The 14,523-nt window shown below is 34.8% G+C and overlaps 1 protein-coding gene across 2 annotated transcripts in view; it reads left to right on the top strand.

Annotated features, from left to right (window-relative positions):
• Nucleotides 1–14,523, top strand: part of LOC113419540 (contactin-3-like) — a 210,520-nt gene that overhangs the window by 186,743 nt on the left and 9,254 nt on the right. For both annotated transcript variants that reach the window (XM_087954589.1, XM_087954591.1), the window contains 8 exons: nucleotides 2,397–2,514; nucleotides 4,295–4,453; nucleotides 4,540–4,689; nucleotides 6,379–6,449; nucleotides 8,074–8,308; nucleotides 8,472–8,587; nucleotides 10,034–10,220; nucleotides 13,886–13,998. In XM_087954589.1, the coding sequence (XP_087810715.1) occupies nucleotides 2,397–2,514; nucleotides 4,295–4,453; nucleotides 4,540–4,689; nucleotides 6,379–6,449; nucleotides 8,074–8,308; nucleotides 8,472–8,587; nucleotides 10,034–10,220; nucleotides 13,886–13,998 (1,149 nt within the window). The remainder of the gene's footprint in view (nucleotides 1–2,396; nucleotides 2,515–4,294; nucleotides 4,454–4,539; nucleotides 4,690–6,378; nucleotides 6,450–8,073; nucleotides 8,309–8,471; nucleotides 8,588–10,033; nucleotides 10,221–13,885; nucleotides 13,999–14,523) is intronic.

Raw genomic sequence — 14,523 nt, 5'->3', positions numbered from 1 at the left:
AGTAGACAACCAGCTAAAAATGAGTCAGCAGTGTGCAGCAGCAGCCAAAAAGCTAATGCAATCGTAAGTTGCATTAACAGAGGGATACAACCAAGATAAAGTGGTACTAATACCACTCTATAAAGCGTTAGTAAGACTTTGGTCACCACATTATAAAAAAGAGGTTGAGAGTCTAGAAAAAGTACAGAGAAGAGCAACCAGGATGATTAGGAGACTGGAGACTAAAACATATGAAGAATGGTTACAGGAACTGGGCAAGGCTAGTCTAGTGAAGAGAAGGACCAGGGGAGACATGATAGCAGCCTTCCAATATTTGAGGGACTGCCACAGAGAGGAAAGGGTCAAGCTATTTTCTAAAGCACCCGAAGGCCAGACAAGGAATAATGGATGGAAACTGAACAAGGAGAGATTTAACCTGGAAATAAGGAGAAACTTTCTGACAGTGAGAACAATTAACCAATGGAACAGCTTACCCCCAGAAGTTGTGGGAGCGCCATCACTTGAGACTTTCAAGAAGAGATTGGACTCCCATCTGTCAGAAATGGTATAGGGTCTCCTGCTTGGGCAGGGGGTTGGACTAGATCAGAATTCTGGGACTTGAAGTCCACAAGTGTTAAAGTTGCCAAGGTTGGAGATCCCCGGACTAGATGGCCTACAAGGTCCCTTCCAACTCTGATTATCTGTTATCTGTTAAAGATATGAGACCTTGTTAAGACATGGAAGAACAGTCATAACACTGACATTGCTAAGTAAGTTTTGGTCTATAGTTCATAAGTAACAGAATCATGCCTACTAAAATTGAGGGCTAATTCATTTAGAATCAGTGTTATACAATTGTATGCTATGATTAGCAATGTAGTAGTTAAAGGCTGAATAATTCTGTGAGAGATTGGAGGAGGTAATCTAGAAGTGTAATACATTTACCACTCATTAGTAATTGCTTATTTTGATAAAAGTTGGAGAAAGATGAATTTCTAATTATAGGACAATTTCAATCATATAAATATAAAGACAGGGGAGTATAATACTCTGGAGTACCACATTTCCAGGATATATCTAACCTGGAAATAAGGAGCAATTCCCTGCCAGTGAGAGCAGTTAGTCAATGAAACAGTTTGTCTCCTGAAGTCATGGCTACTCCATCACTGGAGGTTTTATGAAAATATTGGACAACCATTTATGAAGGGTGGTATAAGCACTGCTGCCATGAGCAGGAGTTGAAGTAGAGGACCTCCAAGCTTTCTTCGGATCTATGTTTCTGGGATTCTATGATACACAATTTAATTGTAAGATCATAGCAAGGAATAGATTTAGTACATTTAACTTGTGTGAAAGAGACCTGAGAAACAATGAGAAGAAATGAGAAATATTGTAAAAACAAAAAAGTAAGAAAAATATCCCAAAATTTCAAAGAAAAAAAGATCCAAGTCACTTTTGAAACAACCTGTCATGATATCCAGGGAAAGACAGGATGAAAGCCTTACACATGATAAAAAAGGTTAAACAGCCAAACGTAGATGTGGTGAAAAACCTGGAATAAAATCTTATACAGACTTTATCATGCAAAAATAAAGTATGAATGGTAATTAGAGATAGAAAATAAAAATGAAATTCATGTAGTTAGCACCTTTTTACTTGCTTCTATTTTTGTTAGTTGTTCTGCTTTGATGCAGTTCCCCTTAAAGCAAAATAGGAATTGAAGGTACTTGCCTTTCTCTCCATGACTGTTGTCCTATGTTTTTTTTTTTTTTAGAAATTGATACATCCTTTCCCTTTTCTTTCTTTTATAATTGATACAGTGGGGAAAGCTTTTTGATTGGTTTTAGATTCAGTGCTTTAGTCTTCTTCCTGCAGATCTTAGTCATTTTGCTAGTATAACACCTTGGTGATTATAACACCGTCTTCCATTCCCTATACATATCCCCTTTTGTTCTTAATTCAGTTGAAAGTTCCCAGAACATCCACAGCAGCTTCCTAAGTTATCTCCTCTGTCTTTTCTCTCATTAGAAAGAGAAGCATCCAATTATCTTTGGTATCTTATTTTGCAGCATTTTGACATACGTATTTCTTTCCATGCAAACCCAGCTGGTTATTCTCTAAAACTGTTGAAATGAACTTTCTCAATCTGAGGTGCAAGTATGACTGTGCTCCAGTTTCTCCAATTTTCTCCTTAAAAATGTCATAGATTCCAAGAAAAGATACAACAAAATCTTTTTAACCTTTAAATTTAGAAGTACTACATTGTTATGTTGCTTATCACTGTACTGTATTACTTTCTGCTTGAGATCTCAGCTTTTACTGCACTCTCTCTTTATCTGAGAAAAGGAATGTTTTGAAACTGATCAATTATATTGCAATAGAAGCTAATGGTTACCATTTTTTAATCCTCCCAACAGAGTGCCTCTGGAGACTTAATGATTAGGAATATTCAGCTGAAACACAGTGGAAAGTATGTGTGTACGGTGAAGACTGAAGTGGATAGTGTATCATCTGCAGCAGATCTTATAGTACGAGGTATCTTTTTTTAAGGAATACCATTTGGAGGTATTATATCTAATTTCCTCAATTAGAGCATGAGAATGAATTTCTTTTAACCACAGTATATTTTACAAACATGTATGTATATATTTGTGTGAATGAAGACAAGCAATGACAACATAGAAACTTATCTTAGTGGAAATGCCAGTTTATTTTATTTATTTGTATCCCACCTTTATTATTCTTACAAATAACTCCAGGTGAATATATCCATACTTCTTCCTCTTCCTTTTTTCCCCACAACAGCTACCCTGTGTGGTGAGCTGAGCTGAGAGAGAGTTATTGGCCAAAACTCACCCAGCTGGTTTTCATGCCTAAGGCAGGACTTAAACTCATTCCTGCTTTCTAGCCTGGTGCCTTAACCATTAGACCAAACTGGTTCTCTGACAAGTTCACCTTAATAGTGAATTAAATACATTAATGAATTCTAAAAATAGAAATTAATTTAATTACGGGTGCTCAAAACTATGTATTTTAAGTATTTTTCTACAGATCAAACAACACTTTTTGGTTCTATGGGATTGGAGGTCTTGCTATTAAAATTTTGCCTTGGACTATACTTCCACTGCTCAGTGTCCATATTCATTCCACTGGTCCCAGTTACATAAATAATTACTTAGAGGCATTCTTTGAAAGGTAGGGAAATTACAATTAAATACAAAATTAGTGAATAGTTTGCTTTCTGGCAGCACATTAGCATTTTATACCAGTGCAAATCCATCATTGGTTACCACATAATACCTTCCATTTAGCATTATTTTATAAGATTGGTACTGCTTACATTTCTTAATATAATTGCCCCAAAGTATAAGAGCATTTTTCACAATAATTGAAGTAACTATTGCATTTATAAATACTACTGGCATCTTCAGAAATGACCTGTATGAAAAGCATCTTCACAATTGATTCACAATTCACTTTGCTTTCTTCCAGACACAGTGCTTAGTGTTTAGGATAAGGTTTAGGTAAGAATAGTATTTTCCGCATCAAATTACCTGCATGTGTGAATTAATTTTGCAAGCTTTCTTATTTAAACATAAGTGCTCAGAATGGAGCAGTGTTTGGAAATATACACTTCAACCTGAGGCTGATAATGCCATTATAATAATAATTTGTAGTCTGTTTTCCAATATAGACAATAAAATATTTTTTAAAGTTTCAAAATACAAATATAAAGACAATCCCTCCCTAATTATAATGAACTAAAAAGAAAATGACTTGGAGAATGTGTTAAATGTGAACTTTTCAACAATAGAAAATTGTTTTTCATTGGGGCTTTAATTTGCTCTGCTCTGCTCCCAAAGACCTCCCCTCCTCCTAGAAGAAAAGTAAATTCCCTAGTGCTGTATTGCTGTCCATGGTGCTGATATTGTGTTAAGCTTCATAGCAAAACTGCTTTAGATAACAACTTGTCATATTCAACACATTGACAGATTCAGGACAGGATATGAAGACTAAATTAAAAGATACAATTTAAAAGTAGAGAAATCTGAATAACCATCTTAGAAAGAATGCACAATCTATTGTCCTCTTGCTGAATTCTTATTTTACAGCTTCCTTTTATTATTTATTGTTATAAATAATAACAATAACAAATCAATGGTTTGGTGAATGTACATTTTTTTTTTTACTCTAGAAATTGATTAATTCTTATTTACAGTGGTGGAAGAATAAAAATCATTTGGTATTATGTGTTAATGGTTTTTAACTTACAAGATCACAACCTACTTTAAAATGTACTATCTTGCTGCATCAGGTTCACCTGGACCTCCAGAGCATGTAAAAGTGGATGAAATAACAGCTACAACAGCTCAAATTTCCTGGTATGAGGGCTTAGATAATCACAGTCCAATCACTGGGTATATTGTTCAGGCCAGGACACCATTTTCAGTGGGTTGGCAAAGAGCCAGAACAGGTAAAGTTTACAGCTATCCTTAGAAATTTTATAACTTTTGAAAAAAATGAGAAATTCATAATTTCTTCCAAAATGTGTTATGACAGTTCCTGATGTCATTGATGGGAGAACATTCATGGCTACTGCAATAGATTTAAACCCTTGGGTTGAATACGAATTCCGTGTAGTTGCCAACAACAAAATTGGAGGTGGAGAACCTAGTTTATCCTCAGAAAAAGTAAGAACTGAAGAGGCAGGTTAGTGGGTCTCTTTGTTTGCTTGTTTCATTTGATAATTTCCACATAGCAAAGTGGGTCTTATTGTTTGCAACCCTTGTAATATATTTTCCCAGCTCACTATCCAATCTGGCTCAAGAGATGGGAGGAGGATGTGTCATTCAGCATCTATCAAATCATTAATACTTTGACAGTGTATGAAAGGACAAGTATGCAAAATTATATTAATTAAAACAATCAAAAAAGAAGATTGAAAAATGCAGTATTGCTATGCTACTGAAATTCAGTCAACTCAGAGTCACCTATCCTTTAAATTAAAAAAAATCCTTCCATAAGAGAATGTCTTTAGCACAGCTTTCTGCTGGCAACGTTAATGCATTGTTTTTGACACCAATGAACACCTTTAGATGAGCCATAACAAGTGGATGTATCTTAAACCCTCAGATCACTAAGAATTAGTCTTGTTTGATGTTTATCTCTGGAATATTATCAGTGGAGAGAAAAAAAAAACCTATGTGGGAATAATAAAATTATTCTATATTGTAGTTCTTTTGCTAAAGTTTGGAAAAATAAAATTAAAATGTAGATACAAGAACAGAGTTTAGCATACAATAGTTAAAAATCTTATTTTACAATTTTAAGGTGTAAGGAAATAAAGTAGATTTGTGTGATTATTGAACAGAAGTGTTATACAGGAATTTATTGCATAAGAATAAGATTTCCTTTAGAATTTTTAATATTAACACTGCCAATGCCTATATTGCTTGTGTGCCTTATACAGTCTGTTTTGCCATATATGTGCATACATATATTTTCTCTTTTTTTCCAGGATAGCATAATATAGGTAGTCCTTGACTTACAATCTCAACTGGAACCAGATATGTCATTACGATCACAAGTCGAGACACTCACATAACCAGTATTGATTTTGTAAACAACATTTACAATAGTTTTTGCAGCAGTCATTTAGTATATTTGTGATGTACTTAAGTTGTAAATGCCACAGTTGTAAATGCAAGCACATTTTTCCAAATGTAAACTTTTTGCTGGAAACTGGCAAAAAAAGAAGTCAGTAAATTGCACGGTCATATGACCATGGAATATTGTAACCGGACATAAAGGCAAGGGAATTCCCAAGTGCTTGAAATGCATATATCTGAGTGCATTTCAAGGGATGTTTGTGTGGCATGACTTTTTACAATACCAGAAATTCTTTACAAACTGTAAAGCACACAGGCCAGGCCCATCATAATTTTGAACAGTCATTAAGTCAGGGTCATATGTCAAGGACTACTTGTTCTCCCAATGCATGAGTATTTTTCCCAGCTGCTTCATGTAGATCAGGGGTGTCCAACCTTGGCAACTTTAAGACTTGTGGACTTCAACTCCCTGGGAGTTGGACACCCCTGATGTAGATGTTAAATAAAGGGGAGGAACTAAGCCCCATCATACCCTACAATTAATGTAGGGTATGATATGTCCATGATATGTCCTCCTCTATAATCACCACCCAAAATGAGCACTAAGGAAATACTAGAAAAAGTGCTTCTAATCCCCAACTCCTGTAAATGTATATGGAAGAGTATACCATTATGATACTGAATATTGCTCAAAGGTTCAGAAGCAGTTAATTGCCCAGCTGCCCCATACCAGACCTTAACAAGGTTATCAGCATATGAGAACATATAATGTTGGTTTTCTTCTTCACAGTTCCAGAAGTGCCACCATCTGAAGTAAGTGGAGGTGGAGGCAGCAGGTCTGAATTGGTCATAACATGGGATGTAAGTCCTTCTCCTCCTCCTCCTCTTCTCCTCTTCCTGTAATTCATAATTAATTAACATGTATCTATACATAACAGCATATCTAACTGTGAATGTGAATAACTAACAAATACATATCACATCATATCATTGGCTTGTTCTGTATATATTCTGTTTCTTTTTTCTAATTGATATTTCACTGTGGTACAATTTTTCATATATTTATTTATGCAGTTAGTGCAACATTCCATAGTTTTACCCATGGTTTTATATATTTGTATAGCAGTACCAAGAGTACCAAGTGGAGTACCAAGTGGGTCTGTTTTCCTTAGCCCTACTGGCCATAGACAGCTATTCAAATAGACACACAGAAGATTCTTTAAATTGTCTCACTAATACCACAATCTTGTATAAAAGAAAAGGGGTACTTCCAACAATCTTTCCATTTACAAAACCCTTAGCTCGTGAACGCAAATGATAGCATAAAAAACAGACATCTGGAAGTATTCTAGATTAATGAGAAAACCTTATGTGGGAATGCCCTCCATTAAACATTCATATACCCATACTTTGAATTAATCCACCTTCCTATCATATGAATAACTCCAAAGTCTTTTTACAGTGAAAGCTTATTGTAATGCTACTCTGATTAGGTTTCAGTTCTATTTCACTAGTTACAATCTTCATTTTATGCTCCTTTTTTCATTTTTATCTTTTTTTTTTTGTAATTTTGTAATTTCAGTTATGTAATTTCTTTTAATACAACAGGGTCTTGTGTCTTTAAAATTATTTTTATTATTTTATAAAGTTTCCTGAGAATAAAATAGATGTTGTCCATTCTTCCTTTTACCAACTCTTCTTTTTAATACATACGAATTTATTACATAGCAAATTAAATATCTATTTGGGGTAATATTAGTATTTTGTCTTCCTAGTTCATGTAAAGAAAGGTCTAATCTGTTTTATATTCTGTATAGCATTCAGTTAACTACTGGTGCTTAATAACTGGTTGACAATGATCACTAGATAGATTTATGCAGTATATCTTGTAGTTGTATTTTGACCTTCATTGAAAAGACAGAAGATAATGCCATGCAACATTTAATTTCAGGTTTTAATAAAGAACAAGGTGAATAGTCAACCTGAAGTCAAGCACTTTATTAACTAACTTGATATATTTTTGTCAACAAAAGAAGAGATTTTAAAAAATTCTGATATATTTGAAGGCATTGTAAAACAAACAGAGCATAGTCTTCAGAGCTTTAGCTAAAATAACTTGGAAAACATAAGTTCCATAGAACTATCTGTATGATAGTTGCCATTCTACATGCCATTCTTTCAGCTTTATTTAATATAGGTCTTAGCAGTAAGAGCTATTAAATGTCCTGGGAACTATTGACAAATAAGTAAGCTTACATGTAGAAGTTCAGTGTATTCTAAATTTTCATATACTGGAGGTCATTTTTTCCTTTACTAAACTAAAATTATTAGCATTCAGAAAGCTATGCTATTAAAATGATTGATTAGAGGTTTTATGAGATCTCAAATCATTGTCAAATGGGAAGGTTGGATTTCTACAAGGATGATGATGATTAATGATGATGATGATTTTAGTATCTTATTTGCATACTATCTATGTGTTTAGCCAGTTCCTGAAGAATTACAGAATGGTGAAGGATTTGGTTATGTAGTTGCTTTCCGACCTCTTGGCATTACAACCTGGATACAGACAGTTGTTACATCACCTGATACCCCAAGATATGTCTTTAGGAATGAAAGTATCTTACCATTTTCACCCTATGAAGTCAAGGTTGGGGTATACAATAATAAAGGAGAAGGACCGTTTAGTCCAGTGGCCACAGTGTATTCTGCTGAAGAGGGTGAGTTACTGAATAATTTTATTAGGCATTTTATCTGCAAATGAATAAAAGAGGAATTTGTTTTGTTAATTTCAGTGCAGACATTGTAATTGACTGGCAAATCAGTCACCTTAGATTTCTCTTTTTTTCACTAGTATTTTTTGTTCTTTGTCTCCTAATTCAGAGCCTACAATAGCTCCTTCTGGTGTTTCTGCAAATAGTCTATCTTCTTCCACAATTGAAGTTACCTGGATTCCCATTCCTTGGAAAATGGGCAGTGGAAGATTATTAGGCTATGAGGTAATACCAATTTTTTGTTGTACTTCTCCCTTACTGTGATGGGATGCTTTTCACTTTCAAATAATTATTCATTTGCAATAGTAAGCCCAGGGGTGGGTTTCTACCAGTTTGCACCTATTCGCTAGAACCGGTTGTTAACATTCTAAGCAGTTCAGAGAACTGGTTGTTAGAAGAAATTATTGGCCTAATCCTGTAAGGAAGACAGGAAGGAAACATTCTGGTGTTGCTTACAGAAACTGCCTCTCCATTAACCCTTATTACATTCTTGGCAGGACTAGACTTCCTGTCTCAGGAACGTCTCTGGAGTTTTTTTCCCCTTTTTTGCTGGTATTTTGCTTGTGTGAAGTGACCATTCAAAGTTACAATGGCACTGAAAAAAGTGACTTATGACCATTTTTCACACTTACGACTGTTACAGCATCTCCACAGTGATGAGAGGCCTGGCGAAGAGATGCGTGCCTCGATGTGAGTGATATTGAGTTGGCCAATAACATGACCACTAAGCCACATCCATCCGGTCATATAACCACCAAGCCATGCCCACCAACTAAGCCACACCCACAGAACCAGTTGTTAAAAAATTTGAATCCCACCCCTAAGTAAGCCTATGTTTCCTCTTAAGAATCAGCCATCCTGTCTCTATTTCACAAGAGAAAAATGAGTCATGGAAACTTGTAGAAATTTTATTTTTTCCCCATTCCCCCCCCCTCCCCAATTCCTACTTTACTTAAATGGCTGATTCTTCAAAGTTGGAAAAGCAGCTTTCTGCTTCTGAACCTAGATGAACACATGGCATAGCTGCAAATTAATCTGATCTTATGGGGAATATAAAAGCCAAGTATAAATATTCACAGATTTTATACACAACTTGAGTTTTAACTTCTTTGCTGGCATTACACCAGATCAATTATAGCAAGATCACAAAAACTGCACTGAGAATGAAAATTAACTGTCAACCAACTTCTATACGTGCTTGGTTGGTATCAGCTGCATCTCCATCCATGACAAACACACAATCTTCAATCTAAATGCATCCTATATAAACCTGGTTGTATTTAAACACACATAGGTTTTGGTTTTGGAAAACTGAATATGAGAAAGGCTTTTTTTAAAATTGACAACACAAATAGGTGCACAATTTGATGCTCAGGTACATAATTTGATTCTGCTGTTTTTATCTACATCACAGTATTAAACGTGGTATGCCCATCCAGTGGTAGGAGTCTGTTCAGTAAATATATCTTCCTTCAAATCAAAATAAAACTCTAGGATTTCATAGAAGTATATACAGTATTTTTCTTCCTAGTGTTTTTTGCCCACGACAATCTGGAACACAAAATTTAATTTCAGCTATTTTACCTAAGCAACAGATGATAAAGGATAGATCTGAGCAAGCAATGGTGTCAACAGTGTGGTTTAAATTAAGCTGTTACTTATTCCCTCTAGGTAAGATATTGGAACAATGGTGGGAAAGAACAGTCTTCAAACAAAGTAAAAGCCACCGGAAAAGAGACTTCAGTGAAAATAACAGGCTTGATGAGCAACTTGGTATATTATACAGCTGTTCGAGCATACAACAGTGCAGGAGCAGGTCCTTTCAGTGCCACTGTTAATGCTACCACAAAAAAGCCACGTAGGTATCTTCAGAAGTATTAAGAGCAGAAGTGGAACCCATTACTTCCAAGTCAAAAATACCCATCCCTTTTAAAAATCTTATAGTTCTCTGCTATGTTCTTTGGAAATTTATATAGACTTGCTATCTGAATGAATTAAGAATTACTCTTGTATCTTCTGAAAAGGAAATAACAATTAAAAAATTATGCAGTGTATGCTGCTATAGGCATTGTGAGGTACAGAAAAGCAATTAGACCTCAATCTATTCCTTCCCCAATATTTGCAATGTATTAGAAACATTATTATTATATTGAAAGTAATTAGAAAACCATTTTTACATGAATTCTGGAGCTTCATTTGTTCATTAAAGCCTGGCTCTTCTAGAACTTATTTCATTTTCCTTTGTATAAAGATGCTTTTGAACTTCCATTGATTAAGAATCTGTATACGTAAGTCCTCAACTTATGACCTATTGCCGAGCAACTATTCAAAGTTACAATAGATTCCCTTAAATATACTTTTGACCTGATTTTCAAGTTTTGATGGCTGTCTTCTCCTACCCTTGAGTCACATGACTACATTTCAGGCACTCAGCAGTCGGCTGTATTTATGGCTGCTTGCAATATCCCATAGTCAGATTTTTGCCAAAAAAAAATGTTTACTTCCAGTTTTTACCAAAAACCATAATGAACAATTAACTTAATCCTAATGATTGTGTTATTAGCTTACTTACCACTACAAATAAAGTTGTAAATGTGATGATCTGATCGGTCATGTGATGGTCCTGTCTTGTGATGATCTACTTTCAGCTATCACAACTCACAACCATAATGGGAAGGTTCCATTACAGGTGTAAGTCAAGGATTACCTGTACAGAATTTTATATACTTATAGATATATATCAAGGGCTATATATTGGAATGAATATGTAGCAGCATAAGTTATTTCAGCTTCCATTCTCCCAAATTTAGAAGTGAAAAGTTAATCTCCATCTCTACTAAACCTCAAAATAACTTTAACCCCTTTCACTCTTGAGTAACTACAAGCAGGAGCTCTAAACAGCTATGTGAACAGAAATAGAAAATAAAAACATTGTCTCTATTTTTCTTTCTCCTTTTATTATCCTGCCCTGTGGTGCAGTGTACCCAATGAGTCTTTCTAGATACTGCGTCCCTTTTGTGATCAACACAAATCAAACTGGATTAGCAAAATTCTGTTAGTGTTGTTGTATTGTCACAAACATTTTGGAAAGTTGCTTACCATTTTTGTATAGATATTCCGTAAATTTCTGTAGATTTCCAAACTTGGTAAAATCCAGAGTGCTGGTCTAACAATAGTTTTATTAAAGCAATTTATATAGCTGCTTATCTATGCACAAAACTCTCAGTAACAAACCTTATAATAGTAGAGATTTTTGTAAGTGGGATTATCTTCTCAGATATTGAATATTTCTACTGTACAGATTTTCAGTATAATATTTTCATCTTTTCTTTGATTCAGTTATCATCAGTCTACTAGTATCCTTTAAGAGACAGATTAGGGTAGTAGTCAAGGCTGAAAACCAGGAAACTGTGAGTTCTAGTTCCACTTTAGGTACAAAGCGAAAGGTCCTTGGACCAGTCACTTTCTCTCAGCCATAGAAAGGAAGCAATGGCAAACCACTTCTGAAAAATCTTGCCATGAAAATTTCAGGGACTTATTCAGGCAGTTTCCAAGAATCAGACATGATTGAATAGAAGAAAGAAAAAGTAACCTTTAGCATACCAATTAGAGAGTACCAATTCTTTCTAAGTTCAAATATTTTTTAAGACTTCTTGTTTTTCTACAACTTCACTTTTGATGTTTTTACAGATGTCATTGTAAAACCTACTTCTTGATTCTCTTAATAGTTCTTTGGAATTCTTGATTCAGTTCCTTACTCAGATCTTTATCTTTTCTGACTATAGTTTCTCTTTTCTCTTTCATTCTTCTCATATTGTATCACTGAAAATAGTAGGTATATGTTCAAGATCGTATTACAATAAATGATTGGTTTTCATCTGTTGCTTTACTCATCTCGGGAATTGCAAAACTAATAATGTCAAGGAGCACAGTGAAAAAATGGAACTGAGAATAAATAAAAAACAAACTCAAATTGCAGTAACCATCCTTAGAAATGACAATGAAGATATTGAAGAGGGGGATACTTTCTGCTTTTTAGGATTGACTGTCAGAGCCACCTGTCAAGAACTACCCTGCAGATTTGCCCATTGTAGACAGCCATGAAGGTCCTTGAAAAGATATTCAGATGCTGGGATGCATTTATTCCTACAAAGATCAAAATTGTGCAGACACTCTATTGAACCAAAAGTTGGACTTTGTAGAAGTAGGGATATTAATGTTTTTGAACATTAGTTAGTCAAGAAAAAAAAAATGAGATTATCAAACAAATCAGCCCAGATTTCTCACTTGAGGCATAAATATCCAGGTTCAAATAATCATACTTTGGATATATTATGCAATGATCTAGTTCACTGGAGAAGTCTGTAATCCTGGGAAAGATGGAAGGATGCAATAAAGAGGACCGCTAGCAGCAAGATCATTGAACTCAGTTTCAGTGGTAAGGAATGCATCACTGAATGACCTGAAGGACCAGTCTGAAGTCAGAAATTCATGGGGAAAATCTGTTGTCACTATAACTTGGTAGAACATAATCAGTCATCTCAAAATAATCTCCAAAATTCTTTGCTCACTACAAAATTGAAACCAGATAATTCTTGTTCTTTCTCCCTCCCTCTTTATCTTTTTCTCCAGTTTTGTTGATCTTTTCTGTTTCTTATAACTTTACATCTGCACGGATATTTATAGTATACAGATGCTATTGTGTACCTTATAATTCATAGTCATAGCATCAATACTTATTAAATAGGAGGTCATCCTGAGAGCAAGCTACACAACTGATCATTAGCTTGCTTAGAAATTGATGTGCAAGGTTTAATTATTTATGACTTGACCAACTGCTAATCTAATTATCCTGCAATTTTAGAAAATAGCAACTTGTGACTAATACGTCTTGTCTGGCAATCAAATAGGACTAAAATCTACTTTCAGCAGTTATCTATAAGAGTGACTTATCTATTTAGTTTCATGGAATTCAATTCAATTCAAGATGTGGAATTGTTTTTTTCATATCAGCCTATATGTTCTAGGATTCCCTGATCCCCAGGGAATTCCAAATACATTGGGTTTTTTTCTATTTTATTATAACTGTAATTATTTTATTTGGTAATTAAATTGTCAAGAGTTCAAATAAACATCCCAATGGTTGATTGACTCTTCTTCCATTAAAGGAAGAAGAGAAAAGAAAATAATGAAAAAGAATTGTGTAGATAATTATGCAAAGGATCACCTGTACATCTGTGCATGTCTATGTCTGCATATATTGCATCCTACTTTGTAGTAATGTTTATTTACACCTGTTTGAAATGGCATAAGCATCACTTACAGGCTTGGCTATGAATTTCACTCAGCAGAATATTCAATGGAATTCAGTCATGTTAAAAAATAGTATCCTTCTAAATGTTTTCAAACACAAAAACAGTGTACAAAGAATGAGTGACAGTCTGGTACCTGAATTATTTGCTTTGACATGAGAAATTTCAAGCACCAAGTAAATTTAAATCTTGTATTCATTATGTTTTTAAGCACCCAGCCAGCCTCCAGGAAATTTAGAATGGAACATTACAGACTCTAGGGTAGTGCTGAACTGGGAACAAGTGCATGCCATGGAAAATGAATCAGAAGTAGTGGGCTATAAGGTAAGTTCAAGCAAGGCAATACTGATGTAACTAAAACCGCACCTTGGAAATATCAGCATTCTCTTTTTCACCACAGCTACATTATTGTCTATTTTAAAATCTAGGAGTATAGGTAGCTCTTAACTTACAACAGTTCATTTGATGACCGTTCAAAGTTACAGTGGCATTGTAGAAAGTGACTCATGACCATTTTTCACACTTACAACCATTGGCAGCATCCCCATGGTCACGTGATCACAATTCGGATGCTTGGCATCTGGTTCATATTTATGATGATTGCATTGTCCCTGGATCATGTGATCACCTTTTGAGACCTTCTGACAAGCAAAGTCAATGGGGAAGCCAGATTTGTTTAACAGCCACGTTACTAACTTAACAACTGTAGTGATTCATTTGACAACTGCAGAAAGAAAGGTCGTAAAATGAGGCAAAATTTACTTAACAAATGTCTCGCTTAACAACAAATTTTGGGCTCAGTTGTGTTCACAGGTTGAGTCTACTTGTAGTCCACACGGTCTTTTGCAG

This window comes from Notechis scutatus, chromosome 2 (assembly GCF_049901735.1).
Source record: "Notechis scutatus isolate UNSWTSFEM ecotype Mainland chromosome 2, rNotScu1.2, whole genome shotgun sequence".
In the NCBI taxonomy this organism is placed as follows: Eukaryota; Metazoa; Chordata; class Lepidosauria; order Squamata; family Elapidae; genus Notechis; species Notechis scutatus.
The sequence above is the reverse complement of the archived record's forward strand: the minus strand, read 5'-3'. Positions and strand labels throughout refer to the sequence as shown.